The 14,692-nt window shown below is 41.7% G+C and overlaps 1 protein-coding gene across 1 annotated transcript in view; it reads left to right on the top strand.

Moving 5' to 3' along the window:
- The window catches only part of FAT4 (FAT atypical cadherin 4), a 146,399-nt gene that overhangs the window by 109,478 nt on the left and 22,229 nt on the right, over positions 1 to 14,692 (top strand). Inside the window, exons 8-9 of the mRNA XM_086464371.1 lie at positions 1,424 to 1,668; positions 4,545 to 8,894. Coding sequence (XP_086320497.1) covers positions 1,424 to 1,668; positions 4,545 to 8,894 — 4,595 coding nt within the window. The remainder of the gene's footprint in view (positions 1 to 1,423; positions 1,669 to 4,544; positions 8,895 to 14,692) is intronic.

Here is a 14,692-nt window from a genome sequence, read left to right as displayed (position 1 = left end):
GGATATACAGACGAGAAAGTCTCTGTCTTCCGCAACACCTCACATAGGGTTAAAATAATGTAAATCACAGATGAAATGTGCCCATGCTGCTGGTATTTAGGGAGATTTAAGTCATGCTTTAGGCTTTGTGCACATTCTTTCCACCCTAGATGCACAGTGCTGCGGCTGGAGAATAATTACATATGGCCATCATATTATATCATAATTAAGCAATTAAACTATGCTCGTGGCATTCTGTAGAGATTAATGACTGAACAGGAGAAGCTGCCACAGTTTATTACACAGGCTGGCTGTCAGTCCTCTCGGTAAAGCTTCTGGCCTGTGTTATTATTCCTCTCGTAACCTGTTCTGATTTTAAAAAGGTGAAGATAGGAGTATTACTCTCTTTCATAAAAGTCATTTTTCTTCTGAATCTTTTATGAGATTGTATGCCTCAAAAAAGTCGCTACTGTGCTGTACCAGGCTTCTCTGAAGAAGCAATGCCAGTCACAGCTGTGTTGGCTTTTGCCAGGGTTATAATATTCAACGTGGGAATTGTTCATTTTAGACAGTTTTTGTTTCCTTTGTTTTGTTGAAAACCCATTATCCGAGTTAATAAAAGATATAATACTAACCAATTACCTTTAAAAATACAGCCCAGCGCTCCACGTATCTTTGAGATTCGTTCTGTACAAACACGAGCTGGGTAAGCGTTCAAAGAGAAGGGACAAATTCACCGTGCCTGTCAGTCAGAGACAGCCTGTACGACGCACTGCAGTAAGCACACAGCTAGTTCTGGTCAAATCACACGAATGTGTGCACTCACATATATACAAGGGTCAAATTCTGGTCCTAGTTAGTCTCTACGAATGTGGCTCTGTGGTTAATAATTTGCTATGAATTACTATGAATTATTATTAATTAACTTTGAAATCTTACCTAGCAAAACGTAGCTATCAGCAAATACTATGAATTATACCTCCTCGTATTATTTTGTAAAATTGTTGTCCTTTTATTTCAGAAAACAGTATTTTTTCTAATTAATATTCTGCAGATTCAGTTAATAGGTATGTCAGCCTTTTGGAATAACAGTGCATTAGCCCAGGGCAATCAGTACTAGAGGATGCCGCCAGCACGCAGTTTTGAGAGTATGTCCGACTGTATCCCCAAACATACAAAGCCTCATTCTGCACCTCATTTATTAGAAATCTATCTGCATTAAGCAACTACGCTTGGAAATCCCCAGAAATTTCAATTATGAGAGGTCTCAGAATATGGAAGAGGAAAAGAAGTGAAGACAGATAGGCAGTCAGAAGAAAATTCGTGGGGTTACGCATCAGCATGGTGGTCTGGAGAGCGTAGAAAATTGTTGTCTTAAGGCAGCAGGCAGATGAAATGCTAATGGAATTTTTCTTCCTTTTTTTTTTCTTTCAAACAGCTATAGGCTTACCGGTGGCAATTCGCAATTCACAATCAACCCATCAACAGGACAAATCATCACCAGCGCTCTCCTCGATCGAGAGGCGAGGGAGAACTACACTTTGGTGGTGGTGGCAAGCGATGGGGGCTTCCCCAGCGCTCTCTCCAGTTCCACTAGCGTACTCGTCTCCGTTGCCGATGTGAATGACAACCCACCCAAATTTCAACACCATCCCTACGTCACCCACGTCCCGTCGCCTACCACTTCAGGTAACCTGATCAGTGACAGTGCTTGGGATGCTTCAGATTGCATGAACATCTTAACGAAATGCAAAGCTCTGCCACGGGAAATGTTTCTGAGATGTCCCTCTGCAGCTGTTTTCCAGGTTTTCCTATCTTTGTGTTGCACGGGAACGAATAACAGCAAGGCTCAGTATATCACCTGCAATTTAGCAATTTTTTTTAGTTTGTTCCTTGCATCTAAATGCAATTATTTTCCTGCAATTATGTAAAGAAGCCATAGCGTAAACGAGCACGCGCTGAAGCAAGTAACTGAATTGTTTTGCCAAGGTTAGGAAGGCAATGGCCTATTTTATTCCTCTGAAAGTCTTCTCCTGCAATGTTCTTTTTCCACCCTGAGCAATTCTTAAAGAGGATTTTGTCGACTTCTTCCAAAAAGGCCGTATCTATATCAGATCTTAATTCTGTTGCCTTTCCTTGAGCCAAGTGGTGAAGCAAAATCAAATTAAAGTAAAGCCAAGCAGCAACCTTCCTTTTGTGGAACTTGCACCCGAATTAAAGTGACTTCACTCAGTGCAGGAAATAATTTCTGATTCAGTTTATGTTTAAACAAGCCTGACAAATAAATACACTAGAAATGGGTAAGTCCAAAATATTAATATTTTGTATTTGCAGAATTGGCAAATTGGCAGAGGGGAAAGAAAGGAGAATATGGTTATTTCCATGAGGATGGAGAAAATTTACTGAAAGATTCTGCTATTTTGAGATTTTTTTTTTTTCCCCCAAGATTTGAAATGGACTAATACTGGGAGCTCTGCTATCTCAAAACAGTAAAAGAATGTTATAATATGGCCACTGTATTATCATAGATTCACCAAACCGCAGTCAGAGTGGTTGGCCATGGAAGTCAGGAGCTCTGTGGTTTTCACATGCATACACATACATGGATATGTGATGCCTACAAAGAGGAGTCCAGGGCAAACAGTTTACAAAACAAAATTTCCTTTAAAAGAACAACAACAAAAAAAAGGGTTTATTTCTGTGTCCTGGATTTTCTCTCTGAATTTCAAACAATTGCAAATACTTCTTCTTTTTATGGAAGAACGAAGTTGTTTACATTTCTTCCCTGTTTCCAGAACAGCATTATGAAATTATTTTGTTATTGCTTTGGTGAATCTTTGTGTATTCTGACTAGGGCACAGTGCCTTTGTGTGATTCTTTTTGGGGTGTTTCTTTAAATACGTTTCTGAGGAGTACATATAGGTTTAACTGATGTTTTCTGGCAATATCATTTTGGATGCTTTTTGTATGAAAGCCATTATAACTAGAAACACAGAAAGCCTAAGCTATGCTGACTCTGGTTTTAACTTGCAAAAAAGCTAGGGATGCCTGCACGTTTTTCTTTGCAACTTCCTCAGTTGACAGTTTGCTTTCATTTAAAAGGAAATGTTAATATCCTTTGACATTATTTTGAAAGGCTGTTGACAAAGATGTTGCTAGCAGGCATGGCATCAATTAAAACAAAAAACCAACAACAAACAATGACTTTATTGCAGTCCAGTGTAGCATCTGAAATATCTTTTCCAAAAAAAAAAATCAAGCCCTTATAACTTGATCAAGATTTTTGCTTTTATTCCAGTCACAGAATACCTAGTGTACATTTTGAAAGAAAAAGCTTAATTTCCTTATTACTTTTTAAATCAAATTTAAAAGGGGGAACTAGTGATAATTAATAAGATAATTCACTTAACTGAAGCAAAAATCTTAATTTTTTTTTTCTTGTCCCGTTTCTCACAAGGGTTTGAATACTGTTCTTGTCTAAATATTCTTCACCCTGGAGTACAAGTCATTGCACATGACAAACAGTGACATGGAGTATAGTTTTAAGGGGACGCTGTCAAAGTCATTCCTGCCCATAAATGATTTTGCCTTAAGAGGTTTAAAACAACATGATTTTTATACAGGAGTGAGTATTTTCTAAATTTCAGTACCAGTAAAAGTTCAACAGAGTGTTCTGCAAATTGGTTGGACAGTGTCAAGTTTGAAAGACGTGCCATGCATTGGGTCTGCAAACTCCGGTGCAAAAGAACACCCTGGGTTCTCCTTGCAGATAGGCACATATAGAGGTTAATGCAAACGGGGCCCGTATAGTCGAGCTCATTGTGAAGCATAAATTCGAAAGACCTGAAACATAGTACATTAGTGTTATTGCACTAGTGTGCAATAGTTCTGTATTTCTGTGTGGTTTTACTCCTGTCTCGGAGGACCAGCATGCTTTTAAAAAATGCAGTCCTGTTAATTACTGTCCTCAGAATACTCTTACAAAATCAGAAGCCAGAAGGTATTGGGGACAAAGGAGCAGCATCTGAACAATAGGAAGAAAAGGGGCTGCAAGGAAAAGTGGGTGCGTAGGGTAAGTGTCCGTGGGTGCTGCCTGTTCACTTACATAACCTTAATAGCTGTTGAATTCCAGGGGGTTTTTTACATGGATAAGTAAACTATGAGTAATTAAAAAATTCTCAAAATAACATTCAATCCTATTAGATTTACGGCTTTCGTAATGTGAATGTTGTAGAAATGGGACGTTGGACTTAGGAAAAGTTGCAGGTCCATTTTCCAGAGCAGTTGTATGTGCAGCCACTGACATCTGTATGTGCGTTTGTCTGGATGCAGTGACCTACTTTTCAAACCCACATTTTTTGGCTGCGTGCAATGTCTCGCGGGCTCTCCAACTCACCTACACCTCGTTGAAGTTACCATCTTGTGAAAAAAGCATTTCATTTTCAGAGCAGTGTAAGGAAGAGCATGCTGCTCCAGGACACACTTCCAAGTGAAAAGCTGGCATCGCATTTCCCGCAGTCGGTGCATTCATGAAAGAACTGCCCTAACTTTGTTCTTCATTTCAGGCTCGTTTGTGTTTGCTGTGACTGTCACCGATGCAGATGCTGGCTCTAACGCCGAGCTCCATTATTCCCTCGTGGGGAAGAACTCTGAGAAGTTCCACATCGATCCAGCAAGGGGGGCGATCCTGGCTGCAAACCCACTGGTGGGAGAGTCCGAAGTCACCATTTCTGTTCACGTGAGGGATGGCGGCCGGTACCCCAAGACAGACTCTACAACCGTCACCGTGAGGTTTGTGAACAGAGCAGAATTTCCTCGCGTTCAGGCGGATCAGGAGACCTTCACGTTTCCTGAAAACCAAGCGGTTGGTACGCTTGTCACCACTGTCTCCGGATCTTCAGCCAGGGGAGGCTCCTTGTCTTACTACATCGCCAGTGGTAACCTGGGCAGCACCTTCCTGGTGGACCAGGTGACAGGACAGCTTTCTGTCGGGCGGGCTTTAGATTTCGAGGCCATACAGAAATATGTGGTTTGGATCGAGGCCAGAGATACAGGCTTTCCTCCCTTTTCCTCATATAAGAAGCTAGAAGTGACAGTGATGGACGTCAATGATAACGCACCAGAGTTTGAGCAAGATCCCTTCATCGCAGAGATAGTCGAGAACCTGTCCCCACGGAAGATACTGACAGTGGCTGCTGTCGACAGGGACAGTGGTCTCAATGGGCAGCTCAATTATGAAATAATTAAGGGCAATACGGAAAATAGTTTCAGTATCGATCGAGCCACTGGTGAGATCAGAAGCGTCAGGCCCTTGGACAGGGAGAAATTGTCTCGATACATGCTAACCATAAAAGCTTCAGATAAAGGCACCCCACTCCAGAGCACGACCGTCAAAGTTATCATTAATATTTTAGATGAAAATGACAATGCTCCAAGGTTTTCCCAGATATTCAGTGCTTCCGTGCCTGAAAATGCACCTCTGGGTTTCACGGTAACCCGAGTCACGACGTCAGATGAAGACATTGGGGTGAACGCGGTCAGCAGGTACTCCCTAAGGGATACGAGTGTCCCATTTACCATAAACCCCAGCACTGGGGACATCACCATCAGCAGGCCACTAAACAGGGAGGACACAGACCGCTACAGAATCAGGGTCTCTGCACACGACTCCGGGTGGACGGTGAGCACGGATGTCACCATATTTGTCACAGATGTCAACGACAACGCCCCACGATTTACAAAGCCATCCTATTACCTGGAGTGTCCTGAGCTTCCTGGGATTGGCTTGAAGGTCACCCAGGTTTCAGCCACCGATCCCGATGAAGGGTCGAACGGCCAAGTCTTCTACTTCATAAAATCCCAGTCCGAGTTCTTCCGAATTAATGCAACCACGGGGGAAATTTTCAACAAGCAATATTTAAGGTACCAAAACTCCAGCGGTTCAAGCAATGTCAACATTAATAGGCATAGCTTCATCGTCACTTCTTCAGACCGAGGCAGTCCTCCATTGGTGAGCGAGACAACTGTCACCATTAACATAGTAGACAGCAATGACAACGCACCGCTGTTCCTCACTAGTAAGTATTTTACTCCCGTTACTAAGAACGTGAGGGTTGGCACAAACTTAATTAAAGTTACTGCAGTGGATGACAAAGACTTCGGCTTGAATTCTGAAGTGGAGTACTTTATCTCTGATGAAAGCAAAACTAATAAATTCAGACTGGACAGGAGTACAGGCTGGATTTCTGTGTCGTCTTCGCTGATGGCTGATTTGAACAAAAACTTTCTGTTTAAAGTGAAAGCAAAGGATAAAGGTAATCCTCCACTCTCATCTGAGGTAGCTGTTGAAATAGTGGTAACAGAGGAAAATTACCATACACCTGAGTTTTCTCAGAGCCGTATGAGCATTACCATCCCAGAGAGTCACTCTGTTGGAACAGTGGTCAGGACGGTTTCAGCCCGAGACAGAGATGCCGCTATGAACGGATTACTCAGATACAATATTTCCTCTGGAAATGAGGCTGGCCTCTTTGCTATTAATACAACTACCGGTACACTGACACTGGCAAAACCACTTGATTTTGAGTTACGCCAAAAGCATGAGCTAGTTGTTACTGCCAAGGATGGAGGATGGGTGTCCAGAACAGGCTACTGCAATGTCACTGTTCATGTCCTTGATGTGAATGATAATTCTCCAGCATTCAGCCCTGAGGACTACTTCCCCAATGTGTTAGAAAATGCCCCCAGTGGGACAACTGTTATTCGTTTAAATGCCACCGACGCTGACTCTGGACCTAACGCTGTGATTGCATATGCTATTCAATCCTCAGATAGTGACCTCTTTGTCATTGACCCCAATACAGGAACGATCACCACCCAGGGATTTTTAGATTATGAAACAAAGCAAAGTTACCATCTAACGGTAAAGGCTTTTAACGTTCCAGATGAAGAGAGGTGCAGCTTTGCTAGTGTGAACGTCCAGTTAGAGGGAACAAATGAATATGTGCCCCGTTTTGTGTCCAAACTTTATTATTTTGAGGTTTCTGAGGCAGCCTCCAAAGGTACTGTTGTCGGTGAAGTTTTTGCAAGCGATCGTGACATGGGAACTGATGGAGAAGTCCACTACCTTATCTTTGGCAACAGCAGAAAGAAGGGCTTCCAGATAGATGAGAAAAGTGGCCAGATCTACGTTTCAGGACCTCTTGACCGAGAAAAAGAAGAGCGAATCTCTTTGAAAGTCCTCGCAAAAAATTTTGGAAGCATTCGCGGTGCAGATATAGATGAAGTAACTGTTAATATCACTGTACTGGATGCCAACGATCCTCCCGTTTTTACCTTAGGAACCTACAATATACGAATCAGCGAGGGTGTTCCTCCAGGCACCCATGTCACGTTTGTGAGTGCCTTTGATTCAGATTCTCTCCCTAGCTGGAGCAGGTTTTCCTATTTCATTGGGTCTGGCAACAACAACAGTGCCTTTTCCATCAACCCGCAGACAGGACAGGTGACGGTCACTGCAGAGCTGGATCGAGAAACGTTGCCTGTGTACAACCTGTCTGTGCTGGCCATTGATTCGGGAACGCCATCTGCTACAGGAAGTGCCTCTTTATTGGTGACTTTGGAAGATATCAACGACAACGGCCCTACCTTGTCCACCAGCCAAGGGGAAGTCATGGAGAATAACCGTGCGGGAACTCTTGTGATGACGCTTCAATCGTCAGATCCTGATCTCCCTCCCAACCAAGGTCCCTTTACATATTACTTGCTCAGCACTGGCCCCGCAACCAGCTATTTCAGCCTTAGCACCGCTGGTGTGCTGACAACGACAAGAGAGATTGACAGGGAGCAAATCAGCGATTTCTACCTCTCGGTGATCACGAGAGACTCTGGCGTTCCTCAGATGTCTTCCACAGGAACTGTGCAGATCAAGGTAATAGACCAAAATGACAACCCGTCTCAGCCCAGAACGGTAGAAATCTTTGTTCACTATTATGGCAACCTCTTCCCAGGTGGAATTTTGGGCAACGTAAAGCCGCAGGACCCAGACGTGCTAGACAGCTTCCAGTGCTCCCTCACCTCAGGAGTCACCAGCCTCTTCAGCATTCCCGGGGGTACCTGTGAGCTGCATTCGCAGCCGAGGTCCACAGATGGCACTTTCGACCTGTCTGTCCTCAGCAATGACGGGTTGCACGGCGCCGTCACCAGCAGCGTCCGGATTTTCTTTGCGGGCTTTGGCAATGCCACCATTGACAACAGCATCCTCCTCCGCCTGAGCGCCCACAGCGTGCGGGATTTCCTGACGAATCACTACCTCCACTTCTTACGCATCGCCAGCTCCCAGCTGACGGGGCTGGGCACTGCCGTCCAGCTCTACGGGCTGTACGAGGAGAGCAACCACACCTTCCTGATGGCGGCTGTCAAACGCGGCAACAACCAGTACGTGAATCCCAGTGGCGTGGCCACCTTCTTCGAGAGCATCAAAGACGTCCTCTTCCGCCAGAGCGGGGTGCGGATCGAGGCTGTGGACCACGACTGGTGCCTGCAGAGCCCCTGCCAGAACGGAGGGAGCTGCCTGAGGAGGTTGTCGGTGAGCCCAGCTCTGAAGAGCCACGAGAGCGTCCCCGTCATCATCGTGGCCAACGAGCCCCTCCGGCCCTTCGTGTGCAGGTGCATGCCGGGCTACGATGGGAGCCTGTGCGAGACTGACATCGACGAATGCCTCCCTTCCCCCTGCCACAACGACGGGACTTGCCACAACTTGGTGGGGGGCTTCTCGTGCAGTTGCCCGGAGGGCTTCACCGGCATGGCCTGCGAGAGGGACGTCAACGAGTGCCTTTCCAACCCATGCAAAAACGGCGCCACCTGCCAGAACTTCCCGGGAAGCTTCAACTGCGTTTGTAAAACCGGGTATACAGGTATGCTTTTACTTCTCTGTGTCTTACAGTCCAGAAGAGATGGAAGGAGGGTGGAAACAGGTCTTTTTAGCACAAGATTGTCTCAATACGATCATCCCCAGTAGGTGAAGAGGTCATGCAAAGTGAGGTGTTCGTAGTTGTGAAAGCTCAGAAGGCCAGGTGCCCACGGTTTGATTTTTATTTTAGTTCTGTCCTGTGGCAGATCTCACTTGCCTGATTTGCATTAGGATGGAAAGATTTTTACAAGGGCTATTTTAATTTATTAAATATGTAGAAACCATTTCCAATGCTTAAGTATGATTTTTCCCTTCTTGTTATTGTTACGCATATTGTGGTAGCATTTCAAGTCTGCTAGGAGTGTGCCAAGCAAAAAAAACAGCCTCTGCCCCAAATTGCTTACAGCCACACAAGACAGAAAACAGATGAAGGATATGAGGAAAAAACCAGAATTCAGGCAAAATGATCGAGTATGCCTGTTCCGTATTTTAGCCCTTTGTCATTTGGTTTTTTTCATTAGCAACAGAAATATCTGCAGCATTCCTACCTCTTCTGAGTATTTTTTCTCTAATATTTATTACACATTGAAACATAGCAGCATTTCATCCCTAGAAAAGCAGGCTGATGTTTGCTTCTGTCATGAGTATGATATTTAAGGAAAGGCTGAACAATTTTAACCGTTGCTTATGGCCAATTTTTACAGACATCATAAAAAAAAAATCTAACCAGAGAAGATTAGGTAAGGCTTTCATTACCCTTTCTAAGGAGTATTTCTGTATCACAGATGTCCCAGGCAGCCCAGGCCAGCAGAGCCGTGCTCATTATGGTGTGAGTATTTGGGCATGCCACCACTGCCACCAAAACTCATTTGTAAGCGGTGGACTGATCAGTGGGTTGATTGTTCTTTGGAGTTTTTTCTTAAACCAGATTGGTACAGGGGATGTGATAAACTTTATTGCAAAGGAGAAGGCTGATCCCTTTCAAAGTAAAGGTTTAACTACTTCATTTAAAGCACAGCTACAGCAGTGGATTCAGTGTGAAAGGTCTGTTGATGTAAAGGACAATGATGTGATCCTTTCTGTGAACCTCACAAATACACTACTGAGCCTCAGGTCAGGACCAAATATTGTTAATTGTCAAGCAGTTCTAATTAAGTTACCAATCCAGGATTTTATTTCATGTTGTATTAGTACATCAGATTATTTTGCTGGGAGCACGGCAAAATAGTGCTAGGGCACCTCTCTCCTGTAACTCTTTAGGTCATTAGCAGCAGAAATTACATGGGCATATGTTTGCTGTTGCAATGAATGAAAACGCTTCATTAACTCTGGCAGCATACTATAATATATGCCTCTAGCCTGTGAGTTGAAACATTAAAGAAAAGGCCAGCTAGTTTTTTTATGGTATTAAAGCTCATATCTTAATGTTCAACCCTTATGTCAGCTAAAAATAAAGCTCTACATGTGACAAGCTTGAAAAAAGAACATTTTAACTAAGAAAATGTGATGAGAGATTCTTATGGTTTGAAGTGTTGGATTTCTTTCACGCCATGAATTAAATGTGGCATCTGATATGAGCTTTCTTAAACTCCTTGTCAACACAAATAACTTCAAAATAGACTACCACTGAGGCAGACGTTTCTATTTGGGAGTCAGATCTTTTGAAATCGGTTGGCCATTGCAGAATCAAGAATTATTTAAGTGTCTGGAGATTAATTGATCAAGACAGAAAACAAGTGGCACCAAAGTATGTAATTAAAAACCAAAATATCTTTGGAGTTGAATATCAGCAGAGCTTATTAGATAAGATCACAGTTAATATTCAGTATATTTAGACATTTCATGTCTGCAGAAACATATTTGAAATTCTGCACATTTAATATTCAATACGTTCTGCAAACAAATGTCAGAATACAGATTGTTTGAGAATGCTTGATATAGAGACTATTATGTCTTTATTATACTGCCATCAGAAAGAGAACACAGCTGCATGGGCATTTAATCATGATTCCTATATGATTAAAGATAGCCATAGTGAATGTAAAAATGTTTCTTTATGAATATAAACCTTGAGTGCCTCAGGGGGAAAAAAAGAAAAAAAAAAGAGGGATGTCCAAAATAGTGGATTTCTATTTCTAATTCAGTTTACCATATACTTAGCTTTCCTGCTTCTCTTGGAATGAAAATACAGTCTCATAATTGAATTTGCATGCTTGGTAAAAAAATATTTACACGGTATTGCGTACAAGTAGAAATTAGTATTTTCTGAGACACGCTCTCTGTTCACTGTAAATTAGAGTATGTGAGCTGTAGACCTTTATAAAGGCCTACCTGAAAACTGAGAGTCTTACTTTTCCTTGATTTATTATGTTTTGTCAGCTGCATTCCACTTCTTCAGACTGCAAAGGTAATGTAGTTCTTTTTACTGAATAGGGTTATAAAGACTGATTACCTCAGAGCAACATCACTAGGCCTTAAACAATCTGTTATAATTACATCTCTTAATGATGATCAGGTTTTGTTTTTAAAATAATCACTTTCTGGAGGGAATATACTTTGTGATTTACAGTAGTTGACTGCCCTTCCTTTGAACCCTTCCTTTCCGGTTTTCTAGAACTCGTTAAGATGAAGGAATGTAGGTTTGTGAAATTGTTTCAAATGCAAGATTAAAATATTAGAACAACCGCTTTAAAAGATGGACACAGAGAACCACAAAAACTAAATCTCTCAAATCAGCTGAAGTCTATCCCAAAAGTGTTCAGCTGCTATCTGTTCCTGTTACATTTTTCAATTAAAAAAAAAAAAAATTCTCAGGAAGTTAGATTTTTGCGCAAGCCCCTGCGTGTGATATCATCAGCTTGAGGTGATGATAAATGCTGAATGCTGTCTGTTATCAATTATCCAGCATTATCTTAATTTTCATGGTCTTCAGAAAAAGGTTTTTCTGACATAAAAATGAGTAGCCTGAATCTTTCAATATTTCAGCTGAGAAGAGATCTATAAATGCCACGAACTGCAGTGTTCACCTGAACTGGAGTGTTACTGGTGAGGCTCTGGTTTGGAGTCTTCCTGGTTCCCAAAACATTGGCTGAGACATTTTCTTCCCCTCGCTGGATTTGATACCCTGAAACACTAATCAAACATATATGATTAGCCTAATTCTTTATGCTGTCCAAATAAAATTATTCTCCAGCTGCGAAGTGCAAAGTAGTCTGAATGTGTAAAAATACTTCTTGAAAATTGACTTGTGTCAGCCATGAAAACACATACATCTCATCATTTTTCAAGGCACATTACTTAGGTGGGATAAAGCTCTATCAGAACATTACTCTTAAATTCATGTTGTAAAACTTAAATCAGCAGGCTGTTGTGGAAAATGACTTCTGAAAACCAAAACTACTTTGGTTTTGTGAAGTTAAGATTATTGACGTTATCGTTCTGGAAAGCGCTTGGGTTCAGGTGAGGATGCTTTTATGCGTAGTGGCAAACAGTTTCTTGCCCTTTTCAATCCAGTAGGGTTCCTTGAATGAATTGTTTTATCTGTGCAAGAGAGAATTTCAAAATAGCTACTATTTGTGTAAATTCTGTACTCAAGAAAAACAGTTCTCTAACCTCCTTTTTTTCTTTTTTTTTTTTTCTTCCTCTCCACAAAAAAATAGTATCTACGGATAAGCATAATATCTTTGGCAAAACCAGTGGGTTTGCAAGCTATGTTTTGCTTTTCCAAATCTTAAATCTTTAGTACACACCTTGTTGTGTCTGTAACCTGTGAAACCACTAGGCCACCGGTGTGGACTTGAACAAATACACTCTTTCCCTAAGGTACTGGAGAGCTCGCATTAGCATGCTGCAAGGGGGGTAACTGAAAGTGGTAGGACAACCTGCTGCCGTCTTGGATGGCTCTACTTGCTGGAAGAGTAAGGTGTTAAATGAAAAAAGTCGGAGTTTAGGAGATGCTGCAGGACCAAGTGCAATGTAATTGGTATCACAGCAACTTATCTGGAGGAATCCCCACACTGAAAAAAAGACAAACAAGAGAAAAACCCTACTGGGTAAAACCCTGAGCAACCTGATCTAACCTTGAAGGTTGCTTTGCTTTGAATGGGGTTGGGCATCATGACCTCCAAGGTCCCTCCAGCCCACCTTTTTCCTTTATTTCTGGAGTGCATGTACTTGTTCAGAGGTCTAGAAAGATCCACTTCTGCTGATCAAGTCTGGGCAATAACAACAGAGGGAAAAAGCAGGAGCACAGGAGGAACATGGTTTACATGAAAAGGGAGGAGTAAGAAGGTGCAGTTTGAGCACTGGTGGACCATCCAAAAACCAGGAGTTGACAGAAACTCTCTGGATCTCGGCAGAGTAACCAATGCAGGCTGCCAAGAATAGCTTGACATATGGAGACCTTTCCTTAGAGGATGGAGGAGGAATGCGCCAGAGTTTCTGTCTCAGGGGAGTCTAAGGAGGGACTAACCAAAGATCTGAAGGTAGCAGCAAGTTTGGATGAATTGATGAAGTTGAGGATTATGCCGACAAGAGGGAACGAGGCCTTGTAGCAGAAACTGTCAACTATCAAGAAGCTGATGTATGGTAGTTGGTAGGTAGGGTTGTCTGGAGGGAATCACATAGGAGAAGAAATTCAGGAGAGCTGGAATCTTTCAGAAGAAAAAAAGAAACAACTAAAAGTTATCTTAAAGCAGGAAAAAAAGATGGATGTCTTTAAGAGTTTTAGGTGGTTATACCAAGTTTGGGGGTTTTTTTAATTGAAAATGGGTTCTACACTAAATAAAAATAAGTTTCTGTTCTTTTGGTAGTTACAAGACATTATGTTATACTGTTTACCTACTTATTTATTTATGAATTTCTAGTTTATAAATCTCATCATCTGTTTACCAGGTTTTTCTAATGATCTGGCTTTATCAAAGCAATTTATTTTAAATCCTTATGTAGAACAATCATAGTGATAAACTAGAATAGTATTCCCAAGTTTTCATTTTGTCCTGACAATATCTGGCTGAAGAACTCTTGCTTTCTAGGACAAGCGTACTTAACTTGCATTTAAACAGGAAAAATAAGCTTCGTAGGCATCTTTTGTTGGATTGTTACTCCAAATATAAATAGATACATTTTTCCCAGGTCTTTAGCACTTCAGTGAATGGCAAAGAATAGCCGAAATTTCTTCTTCATTTTAAATAAATATTAGTTTTAATAGCTTGGGTGAATTGTTAAAGCAGAGTATTCGTCTTCTCCTGTGTCAAAACAGTTGGAATAAATGCAAACACACTTTTATTAGTTTCATGAATTATTCAAACAATTGTTAAATATTAAGATGATGTTGTTATCCTCTGGTTAAAATATGTGCAGCTAAAATAAACATCCATATTGTGTTGCTGACTCAGCAAATATGCCAGCTTTAATGTTAGCTGAGAAAAAGAAGAGTATTTAGTTTGAATTGCAGAAAACTGAGTAAGCCTTATTAGCTACACTTGACTTTTGTGAAAACTAAGAAACATCACTGAGCTATTTTAATCATTTCTGCCTCACTCTTGCTACGTGTTGTCCTCAGTAAGTCAAAGATCTGTGCTATGTGCCATAATTTTATAATAAAGAAAACAGCAAAATCTAGCATAAAAAGTTAGCTCATCCTTCAGTCATGCCCATTAGAGACTAAGATATAAATACCCCCAAAGCATAATTAGATGCAGGCACTGGAAATGTTTCCTGGATTTATGGTGAATCTACAGGTTACGTATTAACCACAGGAATCCTCCAGCGCTCCCTTTCCATCCTGCTTGCAGTCACACA

Source organism: Leptosomus discolor, chromosome 4 (assembly GCF_034619465.1).
Source record: "Leptosomus discolor isolate bLepDis1 chromosome 4, bLepDis1.hap2, whole genome shotgun sequence".
Classification (NCBI taxonomy): Eukaryota; Metazoa; Chordata; class Aves; order Leptosomiformes; family Leptosomidae; genus Leptosomus; species Leptosomus discolor.
Note: the sequence above shows the minus strand (reverse complement) of the source record. Positions and strands in the feature narration are given on the sequence as shown.